General features: G+C 33.1%; 3 protein-coding genes across 10 annotated transcripts; all 3 read left to right on the top strand.

Moving 5' to 3' along the window:
- The first annotated feature begins 61 nt into the window (after nucleotides 1-61).
- On the top strand, nucleotides 62-1,111 carry LOC111702855 (lysine-rich nucleolar protein 1). 2 transcript variants are annotated; one of them, XM_023474637.1, is made up of 2 exons: nucleotides 62-224; nucleotides 331-1,111. In XM_023474637.1, exons 1-2 carry the CDS (start codon nucleotides 124-126, stop codon nucleotides 905-907), a joined length of 678 nt encoding a protein of 225 aa, XP_023330405.1. In that variant the 5' UTR covers nucleotides 62-123; the 3' UTR covers nucleotides 908-1,111. The 2 variants fall into 2 exon arrangements, with proteins under 2 accessions (XP_023330405.1, XP_023330404.1); XM_023474636.1 differs by having other exon boundaries at nucleotides 62-315; nucleotides 362-1,111.
- Nucleotides 1,070-3,213, top strand: LOC111702856 (ER membrane protein complex subunit 6). The gene is made up of 3 exons (XM_023474638.1): nucleotides 1,070-1,295; nucleotides 2,556-2,647; nucleotides 2,859-3,213. Exons 1-3 carry the CDS (start codon nucleotides 1,159-1,161, stop codon nucleotides 3,008-3,010), a joined length of 381 nt encoding a protein of 126 aa, XP_023330406.1. The 5' UTR covers nucleotides 1,070-1,158; the 3' UTR covers nucleotides 3,011-3,213.
- Nucleotides 3,214-3,230: 17 nt separating this feature from the next.
- On the top strand, nucleotides 3,231-12,814 carry LOC111702853 (negative elongation factor D). 7 transcript variants are annotated; one of them, XR_002765509.1, is made up of 17 exons: nucleotides 3,231-3,440; nucleotides 3,929-4,110; nucleotides 4,740-4,848; nucleotides 5,143-5,407; nucleotides 5,882-5,999; nucleotides 6,250-6,336; nucleotides 7,075-7,166; nucleotides 7,531-7,621; nucleotides 7,757-7,810; nucleotides 8,014-8,115; nucleotides 8,675-8,732; nucleotides 9,420-9,546; nucleotides 10,103-10,212; nucleotides 10,611-10,758; nucleotides 11,833-12,067; nucleotides 12,397-12,424; nucleotides 12,730-12,814. XR_002765509.1 is itself a non-coding variant. In XM_023474634.1 (16 exons), the coding sequence occupies exons 1-15, from the start codon at nucleotides 3,389-3,391 to the stop codon at nucleotides 12,017-12,019; spliced, it is 1,782 nt and encodes a 593-aa protein (XP_023330402.1). In that variant the 5' UTR covers nucleotides 3,231-3,388; the 3' UTR covers nucleotides 12,020-12,067; nucleotides 12,397-12,814. The 7 variants fall into 7 exon arrangements, 1 of the variants encoding a protein (XP_023330402.1); XR_002765508.1 differs by having other exon boundaries at nucleotides 12,397-12,496; nucleotides 12,666-12,814; XR_002765511.1 differs by having other exon boundaries at nucleotides 11,833-12,071.
- The last annotated feature ends 185 nt before the right edge of the window (nucleotides 12,815-12,999 follow it).

Genomic DNA, 12,999 nt, shown 5'->3' with positions numbered 1-12,999 from the left:
ACAAAGGAGCAAGAAAAGATCCAACTGGAGACTCCTGACCCCAAGAAGAAAAAAAAGAAAGAATTGGAGAACTCCTTAGATATTGTTGAACCCAAGAAGAAAAAGATTGAAGAGGAGAATTGCATGAATGGTACTCCTGAAACCAAAAAGACGAAAAAGTTCGATAAAGAGGTCTCCACATTTGCCACTCCTGAAATCAAGAAGAAGAAAAAGATGGATCTGGAGATTGCTGCAGATGCATCTCCTGAAATCAAGAAGAAGAAGAAGAAAAAGATGGATCTGGAGATTGCTCCAAATGTTACTTCTGAAATCAAGATGAAGAAGAAGATTGATTGCTCCAAATGTTACTTCTGAAATCAAGATGAAGAAGAAGATTGAGAAGATGATTGCTCCAAATGTTACTTCTGAAATCAAGAAGAAGAAGAAGATTGATAAGGAGATCTCTTTAAATACTACTTCTGAAATCAAGAAGAAGAAAAAGATTGATCTGGACAGCTCTCCAAATGTTACTTCTGAAATCAAGAAGAAGACGAAGATTGATAAGGAGATCTCTTTAAACACTACTTCTGAAATCAAGAAGAAAAAAAATATTGATGAGGAGATTTCTCTCAATGCTACTCCTGAAATCAAGAAGAAGAAGATTGGTAAGGAGATCACTCCATATGCTTCTCCTGAAATCAAGAAGAAGAAAAAGATTGAGCTGGAGAGCTCTCCAAATACTACTCCTGAAGTCAAGAAGAAGAAAAAGATTGAGCTGGAGATTTCTCCTAATGCTACTCCTGAAATCAAGAAGAAAAAAAAAAGGAAAGTTGAAGAACAGACTCTTGAGGAAGAGATCGTAGCAAAGAAGAAGAAAAAGAAAGAGAAGAAGAAGAACCCTGTGGTACCGGACAACCGGAAAAAATAAATTTTTAATTTTTTGAGGGAACGTAAATCGGTTAGAGGATTTAAAGGCTTTAAATCATTTACATAAAGTCCAAATGTGAAATATCTTCTTATACAATTGAAATTTACAACAAGTCAGAAAAAAAGATTTACTAAAATCCATTCAGCAAACATTTATATATTCATTCTTACAACCATTTCATATTAAAAGTGCTTCCTTTAAAGACAAATTGATGCTCAACCCATAGTGATGATATATTTTTTCTATTTTTTATGAAACGTTATTTTTATTATTATTTTTTAGATAAAATGTCGGATAAGGTTAGAACAAAATTGGATAAAACTGGGGAAGTGAAAGCCTACAGTCAAACAGCTATGGCCAACAACCACGCTGTTATAGATTACTGCAGGTTTGTACTCGGAACAAACTATTGTTTATGTAAATTTTAATGTAAACAGCGTAGGCTGTTATTTTTATTAGAACCAAAAGTTAAGCAGAAGATTCTGGAAACTTTATTAAAATGTTAATTGCTGAGGTTTTTGTTGCGAATTTGGATGTGTAGATCCACAGAACGATCATTGATATAAAGTCTTAGATTCGCAAGACGATCATGTACATGAAGTCTTATATGTGTGAGAGTTGTTAGACCTAAGCCTAAACTTCACACTTTCCAGGAAAAATTGTTTCTTCTCAACATTTTTCGGGATGTATGTAATATAACCAAAGCTATTTTCATAATTTAAAATTCGGTGATGGTGATGGGCCAAACCTCTGTAGAGTAAAAAAAGTAGATGTTAGTTCCTCATTTCTTGAAAATATATTTCGGGTTGGGTTGACCCTCGTCAGTTCTTGAGATTGTTTCTGTCACAAAGATTAAAAACAAATGTCATAATGTCAATCCATCCAATATTAAGATTGCAGGGGTTATATTTAATTTTTCTCCCACCCCCTTGTTAAACTAATTTTACCAACTAATTTTGGAAAGTTTGCACGGAAAGAGCTTGGTCTTCAATCTTTAGAGGAAAGAAGGATTAGATACGACATGATTCAAGTGTTCAAACTAATGCACAATTACGACGATGTAGACAGGAGACAGTTCTTCCAGACTGCAGGAGAAGAATCAGTCAGGGTTACCAGGCAATCTTCTGATGCATTAAATATACTAACAACCAGATGCAGGACTGAGGTTAGAAGAAATTTCTTCACCAACAGAGTAGCGGAGAAATGGAACAAATTACCAGAATATATCAAAAGAGCAGGAAATATTAAAACTTTCAAGTCTTTATATGATAAAATACCGGAACAGCAGGAATGAGAAACCTATGAGTAAAATGCTGGATACATAAAGACGTCATCTCTATGCTCCTATCTGGAACTCTGATGACAAATTTACAAGTATTCCCAAGTATAAAAAATAATTATTATAGAGGTTTCACCGTTGTTTTGGGTTAAAAGTATATAAAAGAGGAAAAACTGGACAGTCAAATTCTTAAGTCTTAAAGAATCTAATACCTATGTTTTGATCGTCCATGGCATTGGCGACTCTTTAACTGGTCAGAATGTCTGTTGATTAAAATATAAATACTCCCAATAAAGGGTATTAAGGGTTGGTGGATTTTGAGTGTATTCATGTGCAGGGGCTCATATAGTAGATACTGATATTGTTCAGAACGTCTATGGCGGCCTTATCCGGAAGTACGGCGGGTATACTCGGCCTACCAACTCTCTATGGATTCGGATTCTACGCGGTTTCAGTATTTGGTAAGCCATATGATATATATTTCTTATTATTTTTTTATTTTTATTTTCTAGCTTTGTTCATTTCAAAGATGGAAAAAACCTGCCAATTTTGAGGGAAAATCTATCAAATCAAATCAAATCAAGATACAACTTTCCAGTTTAAAGCTGTAGATTAGAGCTAAGTCATAAAAAAAGTTTTTACCTCTGACCTAGTATATTTATAATTTTGCAGTGCTGTGGTTGTTAATGCTGTGGAAGGCCGGGGTCAACTGGAAGAAATATTTCGGGAGCCGTCAGCAACTACTCACCAACGGGTTCTTCGGACAGATGTTTACATACGTTCTTTTTTGGACATTTTTATACGGGATGGTGCACGTATACTAATTATTAGGACTGTTTGTTGAGATTCTCATTGAAAATTTTTCCCCTGGTTGTTAGAAAATGATGATGTGTTCCAGAAAATATTCAGAGCACGAGTCAAGCATTTTTCTTGCAATATATTACCTACTGCATTGTTTTTATTTTTAAATATTTCTAATTAAAAAATTATTATATAAATGATTTTTTTCAACCATCAAATTAGTTTTATGAATTTTTATAAATATTTGTTTATAATATGAAATTGTTAATTTTACTTTTTTTGTTTGAAAATTATGAAATTTGAATTAATTTTCTATTTGTATAGAAAGGTCGTTGTTTTGTCCTTGTGTTGTGAGAGTTGTGATCCACCCCTCCTGTATTGTTTTGTTTTCAGATTATAGAATGGAATCTGAAACTGAAGAATATTATCCTAACAATGGAGGTTTTCATACAGGTACTTAAAAACTATCCTTTTCTTTATAAAGTGAGAAATTCGCGACAATTTTGGAGGATTTTGTTCTTAAGATTCGAAAATTGTATGATCGTTTCAAGATGTTTTTTTTCTTCATTTTTATCAAATTCAGTATAATAAATGGAATCTAATTTGTTCTTAAATAATTTATTTTGATGAAACAAATTTTATAGAGTTATTTCTTATTCATTGATAGATAGATTGACTGGTTGATTGATTGATAGATTGATTTGTAGATTAGTGGATTTATGTATTAACAATGTTAACTTAACAATTAGTTATTTTTAAAAAGCACTGGTCAAAAACCTATTTTTCTTATTTGAACATATTCGTGTTTGATAAATTCTTAACGAGGATTTCAGAGGTAATTAAGATCTGAGGCCGAATGTTTTAAGTTTAAAGTAGTTATGTAGCAGGAGGAACATTTTTAATAGATAGACTTCAAAATGGTTAGAATAAAATTTTTGCAGAGGGTGGAGTTGAGGGTATGGAAGAGGGAGATGAAGAGGATGAAGAAGATCTTGGTGAAGAGGTTCCACAGGAGACCCTGAAGCAGTGCTTGGACAAGTTCGGATCTCCGGATTTTATCATGGAACCGGAAATTTTTTCACAGCTCAAGAAATATTTTCAGTCCGGGGGGAATCCTGAACAGGTTAAATTTGTTTAATTTAATAAAAAAAATCAGGGGTACATATTTGGTGAAAAAAATCCCCCCATGTGTTAAAAATATTTGTTTAACAGGAAAATTCAAGAATTTAAGTGGAAAATAATTACGAACATTTGTATAATAAGTATCAGTGCTTAGGATCTGGATCCGTTGGATTCGCAAGATTTTGGCTTCCTGAATCCGGATCCGCGAAAAGTTGAGGATCCACGGATCGGGATCCAAGGAATAAAATATCGACCAAAAACGGCAAAACGAAGCTTTTTACTCTCAAAACCCAAATCTTGTTGAAAAAAGAGAGAATATGAAAATTTCCTGATCTCTGAATGGTTGAAACAAGTTTGAGCATTAAAAAAAGCAAAATATTAAGAAAAATAATTTGACTATTCTGCTATGTTAAAAAATACAGTAAATGTAATGTTTATGACCTGAATCCATTTTTTTCCAGTGCGGATCCAGGATCCAGATCCGGATCCGCATCAAAATTAAATGGATCCTAAGCACTGATAAGCATCAAGAAGTAGGAAAAACTTGCCAGTTGATATCAAAAATTTCCTTTTTCCCCCAAATGTCAGATTTATTTAAGATAAAAAATAAGTACCGAAAAATATATCAAGGTTATTGACCTGTTGTCCAGCAATTATATCGCCGTGGCCCAGATGGCGAACTTGATGGCGGAGTGGTTAATCCTTGCCGGGGCAGAGATACAGACGGTTCAGCAACTTGGTAAGTAGTCAATAGTCCCATTAATAAATTGATTATCGGATTGATTGATCGATTGATCTTGTCTAATTGATTGATTGATTGATATTGTCCTGTTGATTGAATGATTGATAAATATTGATCGTCTTATTGTTGAATTGATTACCTGATTAATTGATTGTCAAATTGATAAATTGATTGTCTTAGGAATTGATTGTCTGGTTGATAAATTGACTGTCTGATCGACAAATTAATAAATTAATTTTTTATTTTATGAATTAATTTACCGATTGATAAGTTGATTTTCTGATTGATTAGTGGAAAACCATCTGCACGACATGATCTTAAAGACCTTTGATCCGAAAAAGGCCGACGCCATCTTTGCTGAGGAGGGTGAGACTCCGAGCTGGTTGGCCGAGCTCATCGAGTACCCGACCTGGAGGTCGTTGATTTACAGACTAGCTGAGGACTATCCTGACTGCCTTATGTTAAACTTCACGATCAAACTGATCTCTGATGCAGGACATCAGGCGGAGATTACCAGTATATCAACAGCAGCTCAGCAGATTGAAGTTTTCTCAAGGTATTATAATTCTTAACTGCTGAATTAGAAAGTTTTGGACTTTGCTTTTTAGTTTTATATCTAAAGAGAAGAGATTTAACCCGGTTGGCGATCTGAGTCCCAAACTTGCACACTGGGGAGGGGAGATTTTCAAATGTTCAAATTTCTACCTTTTTTTTGAATATTTTAAATCGATTTTATTTTTCTCTTTCTCTTTCTTTTCAGAATTTACTACTATCGTCTTATTTGGTGGAACACAAAAGGGACTGTCCACGTATTTCAATTACCCTCTCTATTTCACACTGACTAATGAACCCGATTTACAACGTTCTTTATCATAGCAACTTGCGGATTTATTGGACTTATCAAAGGAAGAAAATTGACATACTTTTTCTCTTTTTATGATAGTAAAACGACGTTCTCTTTCTAGATTAGGTTGGAAGGGTACAGTTGTGCAAAGTGAATGTAACTCTTAGTATTTAATACGTTTCTCAGAATTTTGAAGACGAGTGTGTCGTCCTACCTTGGCTCTACCCCGGAGACGATGCAGAGAAACCTGGAGGAGTGCGCAAACATGGTTTGCCATGGTCAGCACACATACGTTTACGCGCAGGTCATTTTAACATGCATATTGCATAAGTTTACATATACATTCGTTTACGTACAGAACAGTTTACAATTACGTTTTTCTATGCGCAGATTCGTTTACGCGCCTGGCACTATTTCACATTAATACGCACGCGGATTGCGGACCTGTGCAAGTACCTTTAGTAAAAGATTCTAAAAAAAACATAACCCCTGCCGTAATAATTTCTTCAATAATACGTACTTATTAATTTTTTAGAAAGGTTTCTTCTTTCTAGGTTCTGTTCTCCGTGTTGGGTTCTGAGCAGCGTGGTGGTCACGTGATCAGAAGATTGCAACAGGAAGTTCAGAAACAAGCAATAAAGGTTTGAACATTTTTAATTCTTGAAACTGTATTACCCTTGAACTCGGTGCTTAGGATCTATTTAATTTTGAGGCGGATCTGGATCCTGGATCCACACTGCATAAAAAGGATTCAGGCCATGAATATTTATTTAAGATTTACTGATTTTTTAACAGAAGACAAGGCCATTTTTGAAAATCTCTCTTTTTTCAACAGATCAGATTTTAGTTTTGAGAGCAAAGGAATTTTTGCAGTTTTGGTTGATATTTTGCACTTGGTTCCAATAGGCCCAAAAATAGCGAATCCAACGGATCCGGATCCGGTCCTAATCACTGCTTGAACTAAAAAAATAACAAATTACCCGAACGTCCTTCAAGAAATAATCTTCAATTTTCAACATAAAAACTATTTTTTTCTTAAAATAAATCTCCGCGAGGGCAAAAAACTTTTTAATCACTTCGGAAAATAACTATTGGTTTGCAAGGGGATCATTAAAAGTAATATTAATATTATCATCATTTTTATTGGAATTCTGTTCTAAGAATATACAATTATTGAACTAGTGCATTGTAGACACATCCTTCCAATAAATGTGAGTTATACGAATTTGGATTTCCTAATTCCTAAATACATTTCTTAAATACAACTTTCTTAATGTATCCTTTTGATTGATTGAGTAAAAAAACTTTCTTTTTGTATTCTATTAATTTATTGGGTGGATGGTTCACTGCTTGATTGATTGATTGATTGATTGATTTAGGCTCACCATGACGTGACACCGATTACAATGGCTTTAATGGCTGGATTCCAGCATAGTAAAGCTGCACATATGTTATCTAGTATGCTTTCAAGGTAATTTAGCTATTTTAATTGCTGATGTGGGAAAATAAATGTTTTTTTGGAACAAGTTTTGTAACGTTCATTTTTATACCCCTCTATATCTTCAAATATCAATATTTTCAAATATATTATATACAAGCTGAAGGCGTTGCCCGTGGAAAAAAAAATTTGGGAGGAACAAAAATTATCGTATGTTTTAAGCTTATACCAACCCGCGGCCACCCATTACTGTCCACATAATTTTTCGGCTCATTCGGTCCAGCCGTTTGTCCGGCTATACGCAATATATATATGAATGTCTTGTTTTATTATATAGATACTGTAAGAAATTCTACAATCATCAATACATTTTACACTTTACCTTTTTTTTGTACAGGAACACTTTGAACCCTGCAGATATTGTACAGCTACATAAACTGTACAGTTCCAGTGATCCACCTCCAGTTGAACTAATAAGGATACCCCAGGTATAGGGTACATTAATGTATAAAATGCGCGTAAGAAATTAAGTTTTCTTGAAAAAAAAATATATTTTTTTAAAAATAGATCTTTGTGATTTTGAATTTATTATTTAAATAATTTTAAATGAACTATTTGTTTAGTTTCTGCAGCTGCTGATAGAAGCGCTCTTTAGACCAGGGGCGAAAATAAACCAGGAAAATAATTAGAAATATTGCAACCACAAATTGAAAATATAAAGTGTTATTTTTTTACACGATTTGATTTGAAAGCGTGGACTTAATTTCAGCCCAGATAGATTTCACTTTATCGACATTTATTTATATATTCATTTTTATACTGTACACAGACGAAAGACTTTGTTTGTTTGTTTAATTTTCTAATGTTTGTTTCCTTCCAGGAGCACAAGTCTAAATACATATTCCTTTTGGCCTACGCTTCTAGTGTGTGTGATACCTGGTCAATGAAGAAAGGGAACAGGAAGACCCTCAACAAGGACGAGGTGTGGGTCGTTAATAGTTTTATCCAAGAATTTATTTAAAGTGCCCGGCCTGGCGTTCCCCGTAGAATTAAAAAAATTGAATTTTACAAAAAAATCGATTTTATAAAACAATTAAAAAAAAAAAGAAATAAGAGTTTAAAATAAATTCCAATTTTTGATAGCCTATGTTATCCCTGGGTTTCTTTAAAAGTAATTTGGCCGGCTAAAGCTAACATATAAATATATGAATATATAAGCAAAGGGCTTTATTAATTAGATAAACTATTATTAAAACTTTCTCACGAATCATGCTATTCAGTGCATTGCATTTAAATCACTGCTAAAGAAAAGTTTATGCCTTTGTATGTTCAAGAATTAATGAAATATCCTTATTTCTCTAACTGAAAAATTTATTATATTCTTATCTGGTTTTCTATATAAGGGAATAGGAAAATTGTAAGAATATAACACATTTCTTCCTTATGTTTACTCAGATAGAGGCTTAAAGGGTACCGTTGTGAATCTTAATATGAAGGGCCACTAAAAATGTCGTCTATAGTCTCTTTAAATTTTTGTCTAGGTGAAAGGTACAATGCAAGCACTGGAGAAAGTACACTCAATCTGCTCAGCTAATAAAGGTAGTTTGTATGTACAGTGGGGGGGTCAGATCTTACTCCTTTTACCTATTAACAAGTGGTGTTGTTCTACAAATGTATACGTGTTTGATCATCGACAACGGGGATATCCTTTCTTTTCTAGCCGAAAATTGAGTACCTTGGAAACCCTTATCACATTCACAAAGTGTACACTGTACATTGTACAATGTGTACCGTAATATGAATTGTTATGCTGTTAGCTAAAATATTTAATGGGAGTGACCGGCAATGTGTGGAGATTGCAGTAATATTAAAAAAAATTCAGGATTATTTTGAGACCTATTAGATGTGTTTACGGTGCATATTTTTTCTGCAAGAGCGCAAATACAATCTTTAAAATCCTCATAGATTGTCCATTTTGGGGGGATTATTTTGAGAACTGTTTTATTTAAATTATTCCATGACGACCATGAAAACTGTGACAAAAATTCTACAGTTAACTAATTAGTTGTTTAGGAACAGGTTAAGAAAATTTTTTTAACAATTTATTTTTAGACCAAATTTTAAAAAGAGCAGCGATTTTTTTCTCTGGCAACTATTATTTTACTAATCTGAATCCCTTTAGGAAATGTTGAGCTGTTAGCTGAACTATTATTTAACTAATCTGAATCTCTATGAAATGTTGAGCTGTTAGTTGAACTATTATTTAACTAATCTGAATCTCTCTAGGAAATGTTGAGCTGTTAGCTGAACTAAATGCCCTGTATCAGTGTATCAAATTCCCTGTTGTATCCGTGGGAGTTATTAGATGGGTCGAATGTATCGTATCAGCTTCTAACTACTTCTCTTTAAACAGGTAAACGTGGTAAACTATATCTCAGGAGTAAAATAATCAAAGATAATTTCTGAAAGGAAAATTTCCCCTTGTAAAACTTCTACTTCAAAACATAACAATGCTAGGATAATATAAAATAAATAAAACACTCGAGGAGAGCATAGTTCGAGGGAGGTTTATCGGATTTATGCTTTGACGGGCCGCTTGTTACAATACTTGATTATTTAATTAATTGAGGAAGGGGGAGATTAAATAATTGATTTGGTTAATGTGTTGGTTTATCGATGTGGTTGATGATTTGGTTGATTGATTTTGCATTGAAATGATTTATTGATTGATTGTTCGGTTGGTTGGTTGGTTGAATGGTTTGCTGGTTATGATATGGAATGAATGGTCTACATTTGATTGATTGATTAATTGATTCTATCTACATATGAGTGATTTGTTGATTGATTTATTGATTGATTTATTGATTGATAAATTGATAAATTGATGAATTGATGAATTGATTTTTTGATTGGTTGGGTTATTGAACGAATGGTTGGTTGACATATTGATTGATTTTATGTATTACTAGTGACTACTGTCCCCTGCACCTGGCCCTGCTGGACGAGGTAGTAGCTAACCATCCTCTCCTCCACTCTAAGGTTCTCACTCTCTTCACAACCCTGTTCGAGGGTTCATACGGTAGGATTTAGTTATCTAGTTTTTCTGGGTTATATAGTCATTTTTGGTTTGGAGAGTGCAGAATAAATTTAATTTTGAAATGATAGTTGAAAAATTATGCATGATAAAATTATTTTTTTATTTTTATTGCCACTTAAGGGTAAATTAATGATATTGAGTTTTGGGGTTAAAAGAATTAAAACAAGGAAAAAACTTTCCAGTTTAAAGTCCAATTTTTCTTGACCACATCCCCCCACCCCCAAAAAAATAAAACAATCATATTTGGTTTGGTATTTTTTTTGACGACTTGGCGATTTTCTGTTATTTACATATTTAAAATCAAAAAAATATTTTCACCACGGGGGAAAAAAGGGAAATAACTTTTTTAAGCAATCAAATTCTGATTGAATATTGCCTAGGTGAGATGGAAATCCTTGCTGCTCTTGAAATCAAGAAGATGTTGGTGGATAGGCTGGTCAATCTACTATCCAGGGGATACGTTCTACCTGTAGTTAAATACATGGCACAGTGTTGGAGAAATACAGATACAGATATATCATTGATTAGGTTAGTATCTCTCCCAGGCTATTTTTTGTTGTTGATAAATTATTTCCTCCCATCTTTAAAAAACCATTCTACTCTCAAAATGTTTTGCATTATTTAGGGGTTTTAAAGGGAGTGTTCGCGAAAAATTAAAGGGGGTATAGGCTTAATGTGATAAAAAAGCGCTTTTGATCGCTTCTAATCTTACTTCTATCTGTTGCGTCTATAAGGAGAAAATTGTTAAAAACGACTAATACCAAAGAACGTAGTATCCATACAAATTCAGAAAGATGCAACATACGACTTAGACTGTAAAAAAATCTATTTAATTTCAAACAAATCATTCAGATATTACACCCTATGGCCATCGATTATCTTTCGCCACATTTGTATAATATAGTTGATTTTTCATAATATGTTTTAATTGTTATGATCTGAGAGTTACTTATAAAAACATTTATTCCTGTTTCGAGGATTTTTGGTAATGAAGACGACATTTTCATATTTTCCAGGAATGTTCGAAAACAAGTTGAAAGCTAAATGTTATTTTAAAAAATAAAATCAAAACATATTATGAAAAATCAACTATATACAAATGTGGCGAAAGATATTCGATGACCATAGGGTGTAATATCTGAATGATTTGTTTGAAATTAAATAGATTTTTTTACAGTCTAATTATCCAGTTTGGGTACTTTTCAATTTTTAGATCAATGCTAATTGATCTCGATCCTTTGCAGACTTACAGATTAATCTAATTCCTCTTCGATATCTCGTGGAGGTTATACCCAGCAGAGACCATGCATTGATCCGTAAATTCAAAAATGTCCACATTGGATATTGAGATCAAGTGTTCAAGATTGACGATAATCCACACAAAAATATTGTGATTCCCCCCCCCCCTCCCCCCAGAAGGATATCTTTTTAAAAGGATTTATTTATCCACTGAATTTGATAAATATATCAGTTTTTGGTTAAATGGGTGATAATGGGGGTTAAAGGGGGTGTTAAATAATTCATGCGTCCCCTCAAAGACCATCGAAAATTTTTGAAAATATATTTCATAGTTGAAGCAATCTTTGAATGAAATTATTTTAGATATTTTGTGACGGAGGTTTTAGAGACAATAGCTCCGCCCTACAGCTCTGAGTTTGTAGCCCTGTTCTTACCCCTGGTGGAGAACGAAGAGATCACGGGAACAATGAGGATGGATTCAGATTCAGATCCAGTCTCGGAGTTTATTGTTCATTGTAAAGCGAATCATGTCAACAATTCTTTGCTATAGTCCTAAACCGGGAACTAAGAGTTATACAACGTTCCCCTCAGCTATCAAGTAGGTTTGAAAAACAGAGACACCTCAGGTTTTTTCAGAGTCTGAAAGTAGTAGTAGACCTTTCTACATTGATAGATATTATCATATGATGATAATAATTAATCAGAAAAGCTCAGAAGACTTTGGATTGCCTAATCATCTCATGAACACTTTTGAGTCAAACGCCTTTTTTCAGTCTAAACTACATAACAAAGTTTAAATGGAATTTTCTCAAAAAGGACTAGACAAGGATTTCTAAAAATCTATTTGCTAGTTCTAGATATAGTCTACTTTCAGAATCTGAAAGAAACTCAGGTCAGGTGTCTCTGATTTTGAAACCTACTTCATAGCTGAGGTGAACTGTGAGTACAGAGTATGGTACTGTCATCGTAATTTTAGTTGACCTTAATTGATGGGGTGACATAATCGATTCAGCTTATCCAAGTTCTGGTAAACTATGCACCTTAATGTTCCATTTGAAAACAGATCTTATGTAGTGGCTTCTCTTAGAAATGAATCACATACGAGACAGTAGAGAAACCACAATTGAAAGTTACCAGTTTTCAAAAATATAAACATGGATAATTTAATTTCTATTTGATTAAATAATGCTTTAAAGGATACTGTTGTGAATCGGATATGCCACTTCATAAATAAATGGTTACCTGAAATGACGCCTACAGACCCTTGCAAGAAGACTCAAAGCCGACAAAAAACTTTTTGTACCTTTTTAAAAAATGAAATTTGTATAATATATAATGTAATTAATTTTTTTTCTATTTTAATGTAAAGTTTGTCTAATTTGTATTTTCATGTTAATATTTTTAGATTGTTAATTAATTGTTTTTTAAACTTTTTTTGCAATAAGTAATAATATTATTTTTCAATCTTATATTATTTTAAATCTTTGTTATTTTGTCAACAATTTCTGTGAATGTTAGAAACTACTTTAA

Source organism: Eurytemora carolleeae, unplaced genomic scaffold, assembly GCF_000591075.1.
Source record: "Eurytemora carolleeae unplaced genomic scaffold, Eaff_2.0 scaffold107, whole genome shotgun sequence".
Lineage (NCBI taxonomy): Eukaryota > Metazoa > Arthropoda > Copepoda > Calanoida > Temoridae > Eurytemora > Eurytemora carolleeae.
This window is presented reverse-complemented; position numbering and strand designations above follow the sequence as displayed.